At 47.6% G+C, this 20,000-nt stretch overlaps 1 protein-coding gene across 3 annotated transcripts in view; it reads right to left on the minus strand.

Moving 5' to 3' along the window:
• Positions 1-20,000, minus strand: part of LOC110538995 (SH3 and multiple ankyrin repeat domains protein 1-like) — a 112,357-nt gene that overhangs the window by 30,346 nt on the left and 62,011 nt on the right. For 2 of the 3 annotated variants that reach the window (XM_090193779.1, XM_090193778.1), the window contains exons 7-19: positions 19,878-20,000; positions 18,267-18,383; positions 18,072-18,149; positions 16,723-16,789; positions 16,086-16,258; positions 15,401-15,567; positions 14,842-14,996; positions 14,227-14,340; positions 13,676-13,751; positions 3,501-3,583; positions 3,188-3,312; positions 2,915-3,050; positions 2,757-2,837 (exon numbers count right to left, since the gene is read on the minus strand). The exon at positions 19,878-20,000 is cut by the window's right edge and continues 45 nt beyond it. In XM_090193779.1, the coding sequence (XP_090049905.1) occupies positions 2,757-2,837; positions 2,915-3,050; positions 3,188-3,312; positions 3,501-3,583; positions 13,676-13,751; positions 14,227-14,340; positions 14,842-14,996; positions 15,401-15,567; positions 16,086-16,258; positions 16,723-16,789; positions 18,072-18,149; positions 18,267-18,383; positions 19,878-20,000 (1,495 nt within the window). Of the gene's footprint in view, positions 1-2,756; positions 2,838-2,914; positions 3,051-3,187; positions 3,313-3,500; positions 3,584-9,166; positions 9,421-13,675; positions 13,752-14,226; positions 14,341-14,841; positions 14,997-15,400; positions 15,568-16,085; positions 16,259-16,722; positions 16,790-18,071; positions 18,150-18,266; positions 18,384-19,877 lie in introns of those variants that run through there. The other variant, XM_090193780.1, reaches the window with a different exon arrangement.

Genomic DNA, 20,000 nt, shown 5'->3' on the forward strand with positions numbered 1-20,000 from the left:
GCATTATCACCCTGGACAGGGGCCATGTATGTGTGGGGTTATACAGTAGATATACTGCTATTACAGCATTAAGGTGTGTGTAGTAGTGGGACGAGGGGTTGCAACATTAGTGTAGTGTAGGTTTGGGATGTTCCATACTATAGGGGTAGTGATCATTGGTTTACAGGTGGGGGGAGATCAGGGCAGGGCAGGGGGTGTCTGTGGGGCGGCTGCTCATGCTGTGTGTCAATCAGTCAGTCAGGGGTTTGGACCACAGAGAGGGGTGATGAGGGGATAGTCAGGGGTTTGGACCAGAGAGAGGGGTGATGGGGGGATAGTCAGGGGTTTGGACCACAGAGAGGGGTGTTGGGGGGATAGTCAGGGGTTTGGACCACAGAGAGGGGTTATGAGGGGATAGTCAGGGGTTTGGACCACAGAAAGGGGTGATGAGGGGTTAGTCAGGGGTTTGGACCACAGAGAGGGGTGATGAGGGGATAGTCAGGGGTTTGGACCACAGAGAGGGGTGTTGGGGGGGATAGTCAGGGGTTTGGACCACAGAGAGGGGTTATGAGGGAATAGTCAGGGGTTTGAACCACAGAAAGGGGTGATGGGGGGAGTCAGGGGTTTTGACCACAGAGAGGGGTGATGAGGGGATAGTCAGGGGTTTGGACCACAGAGAGGGGTGATGGGGAGATAGTCAGGGGTTTGGACCACAGAGAGGGGTGTTGGGGGGTTAGTCAGGGGTTTGCGCCACAGAGAGGGGTGTTGGGGGAATAGTCAGGGGTTTGGACCACAGAGAAGGGCGTTGGGGGGATAGTCAGGGGTTTGGACCACAGAGAAGGGTGATGGGGGGATAGTCGGGGGTTTGGACCACAGAGAGGGGTGATGAGGGGATAGTCAGGGGTTTGGACCACAGAGAGGGGTGTTGGGGGGATAGTCAGGGGTTTGAACCACAGAGGGGGGTGATGGGGGGATAGTCAGGGGTTTGGACCACAGAGAGGGGTGTTGGGGGGATAGTCAGGGGTTTGGACCACAGAGAGGGGTGTTGGGGGGATAGTCAGGGGTTTGGACCACAGAGAGGGGAGATGGGGGGATAGTCAGGGGTTTGGACCACAGAGAGGGGTGTTGGGGGGATAGTCAGGGGTTTGGACCACAGAGAGGGGTGTTGGGGGGATAGTCAGGTGTTTGGACCACAGAGAGGGGTGTTGGGGGGATAGTCAGGGGTACAGTAAGCTAGTAGTTACCCAACCATCTGGATCTTATCCTGGCTCTGCACTAGAGGAGATAATAAGCCGTGTGTATTGAGGACAGGAGTAATGTCCCAGCAGACTGGCTTGTAAGGGAGTCTGTTGTGGGAGTCTGTTGGAATGAGCTGGAATCTGACCTAGGATCAGATAGGAAATACTCAGAGGCTCCCGCTTGCCTCTCATATTATCTGCTCCCATAAATCATCATCATGGGCGAAGTGAGCATGCTCAGTAGAGACCGCAGCAGCATCTACAGTGGTCTCCCTTAGAGTGACACCCACCCCCTGCAGTGTTACCCTGGCAACAACACACTCAGCCAGTGTAGGTGTGTTTGTGGAGACGTGGGACTGGTCTGGGGGTGCTAGGGTTATAGGGCTGGGGGGTGCAGGGGTAAAAGGGGGCGCAGTGAAAAGGATCAGGGGTGGGTGGGGTCATTGTTTGAGGGGTTACCTGTAGTGGGGGTGCTGGAAGTGACAGTGTGGAACCTCTGAAAGAACAGTGAAATGCATTGAGACTCTCATCCATGTTGGTACCCTAACAATGCTGTCACCATTAAGGTTCTAACACCTTTCCCTGGACACTCAGACAGTACATGACAGTGTCACTTCTCTGCCTCTCTTGCTTCCCCTCCTGTTCTTCCCTCTGTCCATCACAGCCCACCTCTCTGTGACTTTGTATCCCCTTTTCTTCCCTCTGTCCATCACAGCCCACCTCTCTGTGACTTTGTATCCCCTGTTCTTCCCTCTGTCCATCACAGCCCACCTCTCTGTGACTTTGTATCCCCTGTTCTTCCCTCTGTCCATCACAGCCCACCTCTCTGTGACTTTGTATCCCCTTTTCTTCCCTCTGTCCATCACAGCCCACCTCTCTGTGACTTTGTATCCCCTGTTCTTCCCTCTGTCCATCACAGCCCACCTCTCTGTGACTTTGTATCCCCTGTTCTTCCCTCTGTCCATCACAGCCCACCTCTCTGTGACTTTGTATCCCCTTTTCTTCCCTCTGTCCATCACAGCCCACCTCTCTGTGACTTTGTATCCCCTGTTCTTCCCTCTGTCCATCACAGCCCACCTCTCTGTGACTTTGTATCCCCTTTTCTTCCCTCTGTCCATCACAGCCCACCTCTTTGTGACTTTGTATCCCCCTTTCTTCCCTCTGTCCATCACAGCCCACCTCTCTGTGACTTTGTATCCCCTTTTCTTCCCTCTGTCCATCACAGCCCACCTCTCTGTGACTTTGTATCCCCTGTTCTTCCCTCTGTCCATCACAGCCCACCTCTCTGTGACTTTGTATCCCCTGTTCTTCCCTCTGTCCATCACAGCCCACCTCTCTGTGACTTTGTATCCCCTTTTCTTTCCCAATGGGCACACACTGGTTGTGTCTGGTCCAGACGTACATCTCCCTCTGCTATACATTCCTTTGTATTCCTTCTAGATGCTCTTTCCCTTTCCGTATGTTCCTGGTCTCCTTCCTCCTCTGTCATTGTCTTTCCTGTCTCTACCCAGAACCCAACCCGTATCCCCCATTTCTTACCCATCTCCTCCAGTTCTGAGGTCATGGATTTGGAGCGGAGAGCGATGGCCGGAGTGCTTAGTCTTTTACTCTGCTGGGGGACTGTGGAGAAAGGAAAGCATTATCATCCTCGTCGCCATCATCGTTGTCGTAGTTCCAGACCCTGTGTTGTCTCTTACTTTTCTTTCTCTGGCCATCCTCCATGTCAGGGTTGCGTGTCACCATGACAACCTTGACCATGAGGGCGTTTCCACCTTGCCTGATCATGTTGACCACCTGCCTGTGTCCCACCTTCACCACATTCTGACCATTCACCTGAGAGGGGGGGGGGGGGAGAAGTAGAGGGGAAGAAGAAGAAGTCCATGTAATTGGTTAGAGAGGGTGATTTTTCATAATAATAGCCATTGTGAAGAATCCAACTTCAGCTCCCATCATGCGCTAGCAGCACACACCTCAATGAGGAAGTCTCCCATTCTCAGACCGGCTCTCCAGGCCACGCCTCCTTCGTCGACAGACTCCAGGTACTGCAGTGCTGGGAAGGCTGGGGTGGGAGTGAACTCCTCGATGGGGGTCTGAGCTGAAGACAGAAAACAGAGGGGTAACCAGCATTATGTCATAACCACTGTAACAACTAGACTGATGAAGCCCATGCAGCACAGTGAGACTGTCCAAGTGTGTTCATCTGTGTGTGTGCCTGTTTGTTAAAGGCCTGTCTGTATGTCTGACTGTCTATCTATCAACAGCTGATCGCACGTGTTTCCTTACCCTTGGCTCCTCTCAGCACAAAGCCAAAACCCTCACTGTCTTTTTTCTGCAGAAGCACTGTCTTCTCCTTGATGATATAGTCACTAAGAGAGAGGACAGAGAGAGATGAGGAGAGACACTTAGCGATAACATGAGATACATTCAAAAAAGGAGTGGAAAAAGGGGACAGCAGGAAGAGAGAGAGGTAGGAGAGAGAGAGGTAGGAGAGAGAGAGGTAGGAGAGAGAGAGTTAGGAGAGAGAGAGAGGTAGGAGAGAGAGAGAGAGGTAGGAGAGAGAGAGAGAGAGGTAGGAGAGAGAGAGGTAGGAGAGAGAGGTAGGAGAGAGAGGTAGGAGAGAGAGAGGTAGGCGAGAGAGGTAGGAGAGAGAGAGGTAGGAGAGAGAGGTAGGAGAGAGAGGTAGGGGAGAGAGAGGTAGGAGAGAGAGAGAGGTAGGAGAGAGAGAGAGGTAGGAGAGAGAGAGAGGTAGGAGAGAGAGAGGTAGGAGAGAGAGAGGTAGGAGAGAGAGAGGTAGGCGAGAGAGGTAGGAGAGAGAGAGGTAGGAGAGAGAGGTAGGAGAGAGAGAGGTAGGAGAGAGAGCGGTAGGAGAGAGAGAGGTAGGCGAGAGAGGTAGGCGAGAGAGGTAGGAGAGAGAGGTAGGAGAGAGAGAGGTAAGAGAGAGAGAGAGGTAGGAGAGAGAGGTAGGAGAGAGAGGTAGGAGAGAGAGGTAGGAGAGAGAGAGGTAGGAGAGAGAGAGGTAGGAGAGAGAGGTAGGTGAGAGAGGTATGAGAGAGATAGGTAGGAGAGAGAGGTAGGAGAGAGAGAGGTAGGAGAGAGAGAGAGGTAGGAGAGAGAGAGAGAGGTAGGAGAGAGAGAGAGAGAGGTAGGAGAGAGAGAGGTAGGAGAGAGAGGTAGGAGAGAGAGGTAGGAGAGAGAGAGGTAGGAGAGAGAGAGGTAGGAGAGAGAGGTAGGAGAGGAAGAGGTAGGAGAGAGAGGTAGGAGAGAGAGAGGTAGGAGAGAGAGAGAGGTAGGAGAGAGAGAGGTAGGAGAGAGAGGTAGGAGAGAGAGAGGTAGGAGAGAGAGGTAGGAGAGAGAGAGGTAGGAGAGAGAGAGGTAGGAGAGAGAGAGGTAGGATAGAGAGGTAGGAGAGAGAGAGGTAGGAGAGAGAGAGGTAGGAGAGAGAGAGGTAGGAGAGAGAGAGGTAGGAGAGAGAGGTAGGAGAGAGATAGGTAGGAGAGAGAGGTAGTCAGAGAGAGAGGTATGAGAGAGAGAGAGGTAGGAGAGAGAGACGTAGGAGAGAGAGGTAGGAGAGAGAGAGGTAGGAGAGAGAGGTAGGAGAGAGAGAGGTAGGAGAGAGAGAGGTAGGAGAGAGAGGTATGAGAGAGAGAGGTATGAGAGAGAGAGGTAGGAGAGAGAGGTAGGAGAGAGAGAGAGAGGTAGGAGAGAGAGAGGTAGGAGAGAGAGAGAGGTAGGAGAGAGAGAGGTACGAGAGAGAGAGAGGTAGGAGAGAGAGAGGTAGGAGAGAGAGATAGAGAGGTAGGGGAGAGAGAGAGAGGTAGGAGAGAGAGGTAGGAGAGAGAGAGGTAGCAGAGAGAGAGAGAGAGGTAGGAGAGAGAGAGGTAGCAGAGAGAGAGAGAGAGAGAGAGAGGTAGGAGAGAGAGGTAGGAGAGAGAGAGGTAGGAGAGAGAGAGAGAGGTAGGAGAGAGAGAGGTAGGAGAGAGAGAGAGGTAGGAGAGAGAGAGGTAGGAGAGAGAGAGAGAGGTAGAAGAGAGAGAGGTACGAGAGAGAGAGAGAGGTAGGAGAGAGAGAGGTAGGAGAGAGGTAGGAGAGAGAGAGGTAGAAGAGAGAGAGGTAGGAGAGAGAGGTAGGAGAGAGAGAGGTAGGAGAGAGAGAGGTAGGAGAGAGAGAGAGAGGAGCGAGAGAGAGAGAGGTAGGAGAGAGAGAGGTACGAGAGAGAAAGAGAGAGAGAGAGAGAGAGAGAGGTAGGAGGGAGAGCGGTACGAGAGAGAGAGCGGTAGGAGATAGGTATCCCCCTGCATACATGCACACTGCACCAGGAGGGAGCCTTAATCCTGGGAGAGAGAGGGAGGTGGGAGGGGTCAGGGACCTTCTGAAATGAGGGCACATTTTTTAAGCACATTGTAGAAAATGTGCTATTACCGTTATTACCGAATGAATACATTTAACTGACTCTGCCCTGACTCGGCTCCCCAGAGCTGGGCAGTGGGTTTTGTATTTCCTGTGTCCTCTCTGGGGTCAGGGGTCAGCTGATGACATAATGCACCAGACCAGGGGCTCGCTGGGTAGCCTTGTGTCGGCGACAGGGCGAGGTACAGTGAGATTGCGCTGGGTTGGTTGACAGAAAGACCAGAGATGTTGTTCCAGAACCTCACTCTCTAAGATGCTAGGCTATATATGATGATGACGGTTGCCTGAGCAACAAGCTACAGGACGTAGGATCTAGCTGGTGTAATATAGAGAGGCCTGACTACACTGGAAGAGAGAAATGTATGCACAGCTAGGTGCTCTGATGACACAGACGTAGTCGTCCAAAGAAGAAGAATCCTCACATGTAGAGCCAATAAAGAGGTCAGGTTATGTTGGTCCGCCTCGCTAAAATAGCCTCATGAATAAACAGGGGATAATGAGTATGGGAGACGACGATAATTGGCAGTTTCCAGTTGCTATCTAACTAGAGTACATGGAGCTATCATGGAAAGACCACAGAAGAAGTGTGAATACCCACAAGCACCTGCATGTCAGCCACTTGATCCCCTTTCGGAAGACCTAGTTTAGCTAGTTAACCAGTCATCCAATGATTCAACTAGCTACTGTCAACATACTGTTTACCTTTAATAATGTTTACGTACTGTATGTCTTCCCTTCTTCTTCTTCAGCCAGGCCGTCCCCTCCACTGGCATAGCAACTCGCATAGCAACTCACTTAAATACAGTCATTTGCCAGCATGAACCAATGAGCACCACACAATCACGGACTGCATCCATCTGTAATGACACCTTCCTCATAATTGAGCCTAGTGCACCACTGTTGACCAGAGATGAATGGGATCTATATGGGGAATAAGGTGTAATTTGGGACCTGCCACACCATGGGGATTGGTTTGTTAGGTTGGTTATGTTCCTCACACAAACATTCCTCTGGACTGCAGCCCAGTGGTATCTATACTGACACAAGCTCTCCTGTCATCAAGTCTGTCACCAACTCAAGGTTGTGCATACCGTAATAACACCACACAATCATCTAACCATGTTCCTCCTACATACATACCTACTGTATCTCCAATGTAACTGATCCATGCAACACAATCTAGAAGTTAGAGCTGGGGGATATGGACAAAAATCCCCATCGTGATAAATTACCTCAATTAATGCTATAACCATAAATAGAATGATACGTTTATAACATGAATGTGCACCACAGTTTATAACATGAATTAATGTGAACCACAGTTTATAACATGAATTAATGTGCACCACAGTTTATAACATTAATGTGCACCACAGTTTATACAATTCATAAATCTGCACCACAGTTTATAACATGAATGTGCACCACAGTTTATAACATGAATTAATGTGAACCACAGTTTATAACATTAATTAATGTGCACCACAGTTTATAACATTAATGTGCACCACAGTTTATAAAATTAATAAATGTGCACCACAGTTTATAACATTAATGTGCACCACAGTTTATAACATTAATGTGCACCACAGTTTATAAAATTAATAAATGTGCACCACAGTTTATAACATGAATGTGCACCACAGTTTATAACATGAATGTGCACCACAGTTTATAACATGAATGTGCACCACAGTTTATAACATGAATGTGCACCACAGTTTATAACATGAATGTGCACCACAGTTTATAACATGAATGTGCACCACAGTTTATAACATGAATGTGCACCACAGTTTATAACATGAATGTGCACCACAGTTTATAACATGAATGTGCACCACAGTTTATAACATGAATGTGCACCACAGTTTATAACATTAATGTGCACCACAGTTTATAAAATGAATGTGCACCACAGTTTATAACATGAATGTGCACCACAGTTTATAACATGAATGTGCACCACAGTTTATAACATGAATGTGCACCACAGTTTATAACATGAATGTGCACCACAGTTTATAACATGAATGTGCACCACAGTTTATAACATGAATGTGCACCACAGTTTATAACATGAATGTGCACCACAGTTTATAACATTAATGTGCACCACAGTTTATAAAATTAATGTGCACCACAGTTTATAACATCAATGTGCACCACAGTTTATAAAATGTATTAATGTGCATCACAGTTTATACAATTAATTAATGTGCACCACAGTTTATAACATTCATTAATGTGCATCACAGTTTATAAAATGAATTAATGTGCACCACAGTTTATAACATTAATTAATGTGCACCACAGTTTATAACATTAATTAATGTGCATCACAGTTTATAAAATTAATTAATGTGCACCACAGTTTATAACATTAATTAATGTGCATCACAGTTTATAACATCAATTAATGTGCACCACAGTTTATAACATTAATGTGAACCACAGTTTATAACATTAATGTGAACCACAGTTTATAACATTAATGTGAACCACAGTTTATAACTACTATCCTTTAAACTACTACTACTAGTTTGATGGTTGTCCCATTAACAATCACCCATATTAGAAAACTTATTTAATTTCAAACTTCAATCAATCAATCAATCAATCAAATGTATTTATAAAGCCCTTCTTACATCAGCTGATTTCACTAAGTGTTGGTACAGAAACCAGCCTAAAACCCCAAACAGCAATGCAGGTGTAGAAGCACGTGTAGAACTTCACATTTCTCTAGTATAGGATACTTATCGTAGTGAACGGTAACAGCAAAATGCCTGTGATAAGTGATCGGTATGGTCGGTGTGGATCATTTGGGGTTTATCGTCCCAGCTCTGCTATAAGTATTGGTAACACCATCTAGAAGCATAGCAAGGGGGACTGCTACCCATGGCACATCATGTCCCTCTCAAACCACTTCTCATTCTCTTATACACTAATGTTTGTACACATACACAGGGGCCCACATTGATAACGCACACACACGTACACACACCATATGTAGACACAGTAGAAGCAGAGCCACTAGCGGGGATACATGTTATAGATCTGCCTCCTATACCTTGTTCTCAATCAACAACAGCTCAAAGACCGTCACACACAGAGACCCACAAACACGACACACGCACACATTCTGCAGATGAGAGAAGCAGCAATTATCAGACAGTTGTGTCGGTACTGTGTTGCTACTGAAGACAGACGTACAGACACAGAGAGGGAGAGGAGAGTGATTAATGTACATGGAAACACAGCTAGGCTGTAACGTTACTGCTAATGTACCGGGCTGTGCATGCGTCTCTCCTTCCTCACTACACACACACACACAGACACACACAGACGCACACACGGACACACGTACAGGCTCATGCATTGCAACACATCCCATCTGTCTATCGATTAGTCTTCCTAATCACTCCAGTCTACCATCCATGTCCACATGCATGCTCCTCTCCCTCCCTCCCTCCCTGCCTCCCCCTCACCCTCCCTCTATCCTCCAGCCCTGCGACCAGTGAGAAATCAAAAACAGCCAGTACCTGTAAATGAACCAGACACTCCTATTCATGGGGCCTAGCGACGGCCAGGAAGAAGAGAGGGAGAGATCCTCCTCGCCGCATCCCCCCATCGCCATTTCCCCCCCCCTCCTCCTCCTCCTTCTCGTCTTCCAGCGAGAGAGCAGTGAGTACGAGCCGAGGGAGGGGAGGAGAGGAGGAGAGAGCAATGGAGAGAGAGAGAGTGAGGGCCTAGCTCTCCCAGCCCCTTCATACTTAAGACAGGCAGAGAGAGAGAAAGAGAACGAGGGAGAAGGAGAGAGATGGAGATGGTTCACTGTGACTGCGACACAGAGCGAGAGAGAGAGAGAGAGAGAGAGAGAGAGAGAGAGAGAGGGGGGAACAAGAGAGGGAGAAGGAGGGAGTGTGCGAGTGAGTGAGGGAGGGGAAGATGGTTTAGCATAAAAAGGGAGAGAGATATGAGGTAATTTTGAGAGAGGGGAGAAAGAGCGGGCCAAGGGGTGATCGGGTTTGTTTGCTGAGTATGTGACTATTTCATACACCAACAGAATATAAAGAGAAAAGAGACGCACTGACGCGCACACACATACACACACTCAAACACATTCCTTTCTCCTATCTCTGTATATATCTCTCTCAGTGGTATTCACTGAGTCTGTCTATCACTGTTTTCCTCCTCAGTTATGATTCTCCATTCACAAGAACGGATGCATTTTGGATGAGTTAAGGCCATGTTCTGTTTGACTCCTCTCTCTTGCCGTAACTCACTCCAGATAGGGAGATACTGTATAACGCACTGATTGTTGCTCTGAACTGCTGAGGCTTGCATTCTGTCATCACAATGTTTTCACAACTCATATATGTATACAGGCTATTTATGATCATTATGATAGATGATTCATCTATTATCAAATTCACATAGAAATCTGACTTCTTTGAAAGCACGTCTAAGAAGCAGTAGATGTGTTCTATGTGAGCTATTTCTATGCTTCCCGTTCTTAAGTTTCGTTTTTTGCATCTTTTACTTTCAGTTTTGTACACCAGCTTCAACCAGCTGAAAATACAATATTTTGGGTTATTGTTAATGTATTTCACATCGGTTTAGATGGTACAATGATTCTCTACACTATGCATTGCTTGTTTTGTCAAAATGAACTGAAATCAGGAGAACTATTAGAATTTTGGAAATGGCAGAGAGATTTCTGCATATTGTACCTTTAATAAACCAAATATAACACATGAATTCTATATTATCTCTCTTTTCCCATCTCCTACCTCTTTTCACCACCTGTCAACCTATGTCTTCCTCCCATCTCACGTCTCTACCATTTCCCCATTTCTGTAACCTCTGCACTCGTTTTGTCCTACCCCTCTTCCGTCTTCTCTACTTCAGTGACCCTACATGCCCTTAGATCACTCTTAACATCTCCCCTCCCCCGTGGCCTTTAATCAACACACACACATGTACACAGTCCCCTCCCCTCTCCTCCTCTTTCCTCTCTCACATTGTCTGTAAACAAAGCAGAGCGCATGAATGAAAAGAGGAGAGCGAGGCAGGGAAACGGGAGGAAGGAGACGCATCAAGACAGACAGGAAGAAGAAGAGGGATTCAGCTGGGGATGAGCAGCAGAAGGAAGAGAGAGAATTAGAGCGAGAGAGATTCTCTTCAAAAAGGCACTCACATCATCTCTGTCAGTGCTTCGTTCGATGTATGTCGATGCTGTCTTCTGTCGCCTTTCCCTCCCTCCCTCTCTGCCTCTCGCTCAATCTCCCCCTCTCTCTCCCCCTACCTCTCTCTGGTGCCTTTCTGCCTTCACTGCCTATTGCTGTTCTTCTCCTCTCTCTCCTTCCCTCCCTCTCTTTTTGTTTCTCTCTCTGCATGTTAAGCTATACTGCTGTGAATTTAGTGTATGGCCGCGCGCGTGTGTGTGTGAGAGAGAGAGGGAGAGAGAGAGCGAGACAGAGGGAGAGAGAAAGAAAGAGTGAGAGAAAGAGGGAGAGAGTGAGAGAAAGGGAGAGAGGGAGAGAGGGAGAAAGAGTACAAGGGGGAGGGGCAAGATAATGAATGTTGGCAGGTGTTTGGTCATGTTAGTGTGTGTGACTCATGTGTCTGTGGTCATGTGTGTATTATTGTATGTGTGCATGAGTGTTCACCTATAATGTAAACATGTACAATGTGCACCAGAATGTGATTTGAAAGCACCTCTTGTGATGGAGGGCAATAATCCACTCTTCTCCAGAATGTGTGTGTGCTTCCTTGTCCCTATTTCACAGACCGCTAACCCAGAACAGTTGTCATGTGTGTTACTAGGGGAGTTCAATGCCATGGGCTCTGAGACACAGGGAGAGAGGGGGCACGGAGGAGAGAGGCTTATTTGGATGGAAGAAGAGAACAAGGAAGGAAGGAAGGAAGGAAGGAAGGAAGGAAGGAAGGAAGGAAGGAAGGAAGGAAGGAAGGAAGGAAGGAAGGATAAGGACAAATAGGGAGAAAGGAGGAATGGATTGATGAAGATGGACACTAGGGGTGAAAATGTATAGAGGGAAAACATCTCTCCCTGATCATCTCTCCTCTTCCTCTAATCCTTGTTAATGTAATCGCTGTGCCACAATATCAATTTAAGCCATTCATTTAGCTGACTGCCGTCTCGACCGAGCCTTGTTAAACTGTCACAGCTAGTCAGAGCAGTAAAAGCCTGCTTCATTAGACAGATCAGGAGGTGTACAAGATCTCTTACTGTCAATATAAAAACATCTTCCATCTAAAAGCGGATTGAAAGGTGATGAGGTGAAAGTGGGAGAGAAAGGGGGGTTGTTCATTCACGTCTATTTCCTCTCCTGCGTTCTCTCTCCCTTTTCTCTTCTTCGTCTACTTCTACATACTGTAGAATCTCTCCTCTTCACCTCCTTTCTTGCTCTGTTCATCCCTCTCTCCCTCCAGAGTGCCCTTCCCTGTCTGTTCTCCAGATGGAAACACCACAGGGGAGGGAGGGTGATGGAGAGAAAATTAAAAAGAACAGGGGGTGAGTAAAACAGTGATGAATAAAAATAAAGGGAGTGATAGAGAGAGAGAGGTGGAAGGGGTGACAAAGCCAAATATAGAGGAGTGGAAAAAAGCAGGGTGAGATGGATCCACACTAGTGCTCTGATAAAAACAGACTTAGCCGTGAGTTAGCATTGAGTTAGCAGTGAGTTAGCAGTGAGTTAGCAGTGAGTTAGCAGTGAGTTAGCAGTGTCACAGACTGACTAAACAACCTGGAGTTTTATATCGTATCAGGTACATTTGTTTAAATATCCCTGATGTGGGTGTAGAAACGTTTGTGTGAGTTTCCATGTAGGTGTCAGTCGCTTGGTAGAGCACGTAAGTCTAAATGAAATTATGCAAAATAATGAATGCTTTTGTGTGTGTTTGTGTTGTCTGTGATAGCGAGCGGGCAGGGAGAAAGATTATATGTAAATAATACATGTGATTTATAATGTGTTTATTTCTTTATAAATAATTCTCTCTTCATACAGTCCATTGGTTTGCCTCATAACAGAGCCTCTCTGAGCCGCCACGCAAAAACATGACATTAAAGAGAGGGACATTACATCACTAGGTGTTAATGAGAGGAGTTACACTCCGAAGTGTCAACGTAGCGATCTGGAAGTCAACAACAACGACAACATAATCAACAAGCACATCAGTAGAGGACACGTCGATGACAGTCTACAGAAGTTCAGATATCAGACTAGTACTGTATGTAACTTCAGATATCAGACCAGTACAGAATGTAACTTCAGATATCAGACCAGTACTGTATGTAACTTCAGATATCAGACCAGTACTGTATGTAACTTCAGATATCAGACCAGTACTGTATGTAACTTCAGATATCAGACCAGTACTGTATGTAACTTCAGATATCAGACCAGTACTGTACGTAACTTCAGATATCAGACCAGTACTGTATGTAACATCAGATATCAGACCAGTACTGTATGTAACTTCAGATAGCAGACCACAATCACAATCAGATCGCAGATCACAATCCATCGCACAGTAGATCACCCAATAACAATCCATCGCACAGTAGATCACCCAATCACAATCCATCGCACAGTAGATCACCCAATCACAATCCATCGCACAGTAGATCACCCAATCACAATCCTTCGCACAGTAGATCACCCAATCACAATCCATCGCACAGTAGATCACCCAATCAAAATCCATGGCACAGTAGATCACCCAATCACAATCCATCGCACAATAGATCATCCAATCCCAATCCATGGCACAGTAGATCACCCAATCAAAATCCATGGCACAGTAGATCACCCAATCACAATCCATGGCACAGTAGATCACCCAATCAAAATCCATGGCACAGTAGATCACCCAATCACAATCCATGGGACAGTAGATCACCCAATCAAAATCCATGGCACAGTAGATCACCCAATCATAGTCTCTAGTGGATCACTTCCACACATACAACACAGGTGAGGTTAATATACAGTATATTACCCATAGAGAAAAAGAGAAAGTCTTACCTGGGAGCGTCAAAGCTGTCGTAGGAGCCCACGGTGTAATGGCGGAACAGTCTCTTGGCTTTCTCACTGCGGCTCTCTAAAACACACGACCACAGTGTTATCAGCATGATGGCTGCTTGCCTGCCACACTGACCAACAGTGTCACTACAGTCACACGCTGCTGTTAGACTACAGCCTGAACCTCGAGTAAACGTCTCTCTATTGAGTCTCTAGATACAGTCAAACCAGCTGTGTTTACCACTGCCTTAGGACTTAGTGGTGGGCAGACACCACTACTACGACTAGTGTAGGACCTTCCTTCCCTGTCAACCCACACCTTGCTTCTGCTGCTCTAATCATTCTGAGAGTCTAGAGTGTTACTTCCCCAGTGTTACTACCTAACTGTAGACCTCCTGCTAAATGTGTTGTTTTTTATGCCTGTGTGTCTGTGTGTAGCAGCCAGAGCTGCCGTGTGTGTGTAAGTGTGCGTGTGTATGTGTTTTTCTGACCAATGAGAAGGGAGAGAGAGAGGCACGCTGCGTGTGTCTGCAGGTGTGTGGTCAGGGCCTCACCTGAGCGGTTGTCCTGGCTACGGACTGCCACTTCCTCTACACAGTCTGAGGGGAACCAGCCGGTCCGTCCCTTAACCGTGCCCTCCCAGAACCCTCCCTCGCCCACACTCAGCACTGCATGAGGGGACAGGAAAGAGCGTTGCACGTCAGAGCCATTACCTCACACAGTCAGTATACACAAAACAACATATAGGCACAAACAACAACAAGGAAATAGCCACAACATGTAAACACACACAGAGGAATGTAAACACACAAACAGGCATGCAAACCTCTCTACGTACTCACCAAGACATACATACCTGGAAACACCTTAGACTCACTCACAGACACACACATATTCATACCTGCAGACATTGAAGACAAGGACAAACAAGGACCTTATACTCTCATTAAGACAGGTAGACAACATCCACTAGACAGACTCATACATACACCACTCACATCAGCAGACAGAGACCTAGCCTGGGTACCAGCATGAACATTTCATCTCCTGGGCAAATGTATCAGGCTGGCCCCCAGGCTAGCAAACACTTTGAATTCACATGAAAAAAAAACACCCAGCCAGACAGTCACACAGCCATTCTCTGACACAGACACACTAAACACACACACCTTTGACTTTGTCTCCCTTGCTGATGCTAATCTCTCTGTCTCCCTGGGCGGAGTGGGAACGCGTGGCCACAAACACACGTCCTGGGACGGCGCTGTAGAGACGCCTCCGCTGGCCCCCTGCTGCCGTAACCGTATTGCTGCTGACAGACCCCGCCCTGGCCAGAGGGGGGCAGCGTTCAGCATACAGCACATACAGCACAGTACACAACCAACTCAGTGGCCTTGTGGTTAGTGTCTGCCTTCACGCTACAGAACCAGGAGATAGGCTCCTACCCAATGGACCGTTCTGGCTCGGACAAGGCTTATACTATACACAACCCTCATGCACAGTAGACCCAATCCTAACTTGAGGTCTGCATGGTTAATTTGGACTTTTGTGAAAACCATCTATTGACGGGAGATTCGTGTGCAAATTATTAATCCAGATTTCAAGTTTGGATTGGGTGCCATGTTAGAGTCACAGCAGAGAGGGACAACTGACACTGCTGTAGATGGAGCGAGAGCACGCTATAATGGAACTACGCATCAACGGTTCTATCAGAACCATAGTCAATCTTACCCTCCTGCGCCTCCTCCTGCTCCCCCTCCTTCTCCTCCCCCTCCGCCCTGCCTCCGACTCTGCCGACTCCTGTCCTCCTTATCTCCTGCTCTCCCTCGGGACGGGGAGCGAGTCCGCGCCCCACGGGGACTACTGGAGCTACGCATGGTACCTGAATGCTTATAGCCCTGAGAGAGAGAGAGAGAGAGAGAGAGATAGAGAGAGAGATATGAAGGGGCAACACCGGTTCAGTGGTCTGTACTACAGTACATTGGTGATGTACTACAGTACATTGGTGATGTACTACAGCATATAGGTGATGTACTACAGTATATAGGTGATGTACTACAGTATATTGGTGCTGTACTACAGTATATAGGTGATGTACTACAGTATATTGGTGATGTACTACAGTATATAAGTGATGTACTACAGTATATAGGTGATGTACTACAGTATATTGGTGATGTACTACAGTATATTGGTGATGTACTACAGTATATAGGTGATGTACTACAGTATATAGGTGATGTACTACAGTATATTGGTGATGTACTACAGTATATTGGTGATGTACTACAGTATATTAGTGATGTACTACAGTATATTAGTGATGTACTACATAGCTACATTACATGATACATGATGTGAAACAGTACAGTTGTTGTCCCAGACTAGGTGTCAAGGTCTAGGTTCCTTCCTCTACCTGTACAGACACTATGTTGGAGCCTGGTGTATTGGGCAGTGCCATCCAGTCAGGCAGGTTCATACTGTTATCACTGTTGGCACGCAGGAAGGGGTGAGGGTGGGGCAGCGCCAGGGTGCGCGGTGCACTCTCTCGCCTCTGAGGGGCGTATTTGGGAGACTCAAGAAAAGGTACTGAGAGAGTGTGAGAAGGGGAGAGAGAGAGAGAGAGAGAGAGAGAGAGAGAGAGAGAGAGAGAGAGAGAGAGAGAGAGAGAGAGAGAGAGAGAGAGACAGAGAGAGAGAGAGAGAGAGAGAGACAGAGAGAGAGAGAGAGAGAGAGAGAGAGAGAGAGAGAGAGAGAGAGAGAGAGAGAGAGAGAGAGAGAGAGAGAGAGAGAGAGAGAGAGAGAAAGACAGACAGACAGACAGAGAGGTTTAAACTAGTCATGTTTAGTTCACTTGCAGCACTCATTCAGATAGCAGGGACAGGAAATATCCCAGTTTGATTGGCACACATACAAAATAATGTAATAAATATTATGTGTGTACGCACAACGTTGTTTTTAAAGAAACATGTGAATGCCGAACCACTCTCACATACTGTCACATACGTTCATAGAGCATAAACTCCTAGACACAGCCACAGGTCAGAACGTACCTACATATGTGTCCCGGTGGTTTTTGATAATCTCTCCTAGCTCAAAATGGCCGGACATGACAGCCACCTGTAACACAGACGCTAGCAGTGTAAGGGACAGTTCTCACAGCACCCTCCAAACACACACATACTAGCAGTGTAAGGGACAGTTCTCACAGCACCCTCCATACACACACACACACTAGCAGTGTAAGGGACAGTTCTCACAGCACCCTCCATACACACACACGCTAGCAGTGTAAGGGACAGTTCTCACAGCACCCTCCATACACACACACGCTAGCAGTGTAAGGGACAGTTCTCACAGCACCCTCCACACACACACACACACACACTAGCAGTGTAAGGGACAGTTCTCACAGCACCCTCCACACACACACACACACACACACACACACACACACACACACACACACACACACACACACACACACACACACACACACACACACACACACACTCACACACACACACACACTAGCAGTGTAAGGGACAGTTCTCACAGCGCCCTCCACACAGACACACACACACACACACACACACACACACACACACACACACACACACACACACACACACACACTAGCAGTGTAAGGGACAGTTCTCACAGCACCCTCCACACACACACACACTAGCAGTGTAAGGGACAGTTCTCACAGCACCCTCCACACACACACACACTAGCAGTGTAAGGGACAGTTCTCACAGCACCCTCCACACACACACACACACACACACACACACACTAGCAGTGTAAGGGACAGTTCTCACAGCGCCCTCCACACACACACACACACACACACACACACACACACACACACACACACACACACACACACACTAGCAGTGTAAGGGACAGTTCTCACAGCGCCCTCCACACACACACACACACACACACACACACACACACACACACACACACACACACACACTAGCAGTGTAAGGGACAGTTCTCACAGCACCCTCCACACACACACTATCAGTGTAAGGGACAGTTCTCACAGCGCCCTCCACACACACACACACACACACACACACACACACACACACACACACACACACACACACACACACACACTAGCAGTGTAAAGGACAGTTCTCACAGCACCCTCCACACACACTATACACATATTCCTTGTCTCACAGAGTATGAGAACTCAGCTCAAGGGGTCAGACAGAATTGTCCCACCGTGGACCCTCGTACACGTTACAGAACAATATCACTAACACTGGTACATCTCATCCAATAGCATTTTCTGCTTTAGTAACTTCATCACACACAACCCCATCCAAACAATGTACATACAAATACATCATTCCATTAGCCCAGCCATGTATTGTATAATCACCTGAAATGGGTTCTGCCCACTGTTATTCTTTGTGTCTTTATTGGCTCCCCTGTAAAGTAGAATTCGTGCACAGCTGTCCTGTATGGCCAAAATACATGTCAATCAATTAGCAGCAAATAACTGTAATACTGGATTACAAAACTACAAAGTCATCTTTATTTGATGTTTGTTTATGACACTACTAGAGAGCACTACCTTGTTGTATAAAGCACAAACGTGCAAGGCAGTGTTTCCTGAGGCATTCTGGGAAGTGGAGTCTGCCCCGTAAAAAAGAAGGTGCTCCAGATGTTGGGCGTTGCCATTCTGACAGGCCTGGGATCAGAGCAGAGTGAGCACAGAGAGGCAGGGAGAGAGAGAGAGGTGGGGGGACAGAGAGGTGGGGGGACAGAGAGCGGGAAAGGTGGGGAAAAATAGAGAGATGGGGGGTAGAGAGAGTGAGAGAGAGCGAGAGAAAGAGAGAGGGAGAGAGAGGTGGGGAAAGAGAGATAGAAATAGAGAGGGGGGGCGATCAGGCGATCAGAGGAAAAGAAAAGAAAAATGAATGAAGAGGGAGATGGTGAAAGATAGAGATCAAGGAAATAAAGAGTGGAGAAAGAGGGGGGTTATACATTGTCAAAAAGAGAGAGAGAAACATTAACAACACACACATCAGAAAACAGAGAGAATACACACTTACCGAGCCACTCACACATAGATACGCACATAGATACGCACATAGATACACAACAACAATGCTCAACGACAACAGCACAAATACACACAGACATAATGATGAAAGGATGAAAAGAATGTTGAAATGGAGGGGAAGTTAGTACAGTACCTGTGTGTCTCCAGGTTTCTATCTGCTGTCCTCTTCATACCTGAGCTATGGAGTGACAGGGGGATGAGAGACGGGCCTCATCATGGGTTAAAGGGTACAGGGGGGTGAGAGACGGGCCTCATCATGGGTTAGAGGGTACAGGGAGATGAGAGACGGCCTCATCATGGGTTAGAAGGTACAGGGAGATGAGAGACGGCCTCATCATGGGTTAGAAGGTACAGGGAGATGAGAGACGGGCCTCATCATGGGTTAGAGGGTACAGGGAGATGAGAGACGGGCCTCATCATGGGTTAGAGGGTAAAGGGGGATGAGAGACGGGCCTCATCATGGGTTAGAGGGTAAAGGGGGATGAGAGACGGCCTCATCATGGGTTAGAGGGTAAAGGGGGATGAGAGACGGGCCTCATCATTGATTAGAGGATACAGGGGGATGAGGATACAGGGGGATGAGAGACGGGCCTCATCATGGGTTAGAGGGTACAGGGAGATGAGAGACGGGCCTCATCATGGTAGAGGGTACAGGGAGATGAGAGACGGGCCTCATCATGTGTTAGAGGGTAAAGGGGGATGAGAGACGGCTTCATCATGGGTTAGAGGGTACAGGGGGATGAGAGACAGGCCTCATCATGGGTTAGAGGGTACAGGGGGATGAGAGACAGGCCTCATCATGGGTTAGAGGGTACAGGGAGATGAGAGACGGGCCTCATCATGGGTTAGAGGGTACAGGGAGATGAGAGACGGGCCTCATCATGGGTTAGAGGGGTACAGGGGGGTGAGTAGCAGGAGAGACACATCAGGGTAAGGGAGGCGTACCATGACATGAGAGGATAACATAAATATAGAGATGACATTTACACACTGACATTAACACAAATACACACACACACACAAACCTATATACACACAAACACAGTGAAATGCTAATGGACATTGACACTTGAACACAGACTAGACCCCACAGAAACACACACCTACACCTCAATCTACCTGGTGTGTCTCATCCCAGCCGTTCTCGTCCCTGACGGCCAGCTTGGCGCGGTGGTGGAGCAGGGTCTCACAGCAGGAGGTGTCGCCCCCTGTCAGCACAGTGTGGTAGAGCGGAGTCAGCCC

The sequence above is a fragment of the Oncorhynchus mykiss genome, chromosome 12 (assembly GCF_057628025.1).
Source record: "Oncorhynchus mykiss isolate SJ-2025 chromosome 12, ASM5762802v1, whole genome shotgun sequence".
In the NCBI taxonomy this organism is placed as follows: Eukaryota; Metazoa; Chordata; class Actinopteri; order Salmoniformes; family Salmonidae; genus Oncorhynchus; species Oncorhynchus mykiss.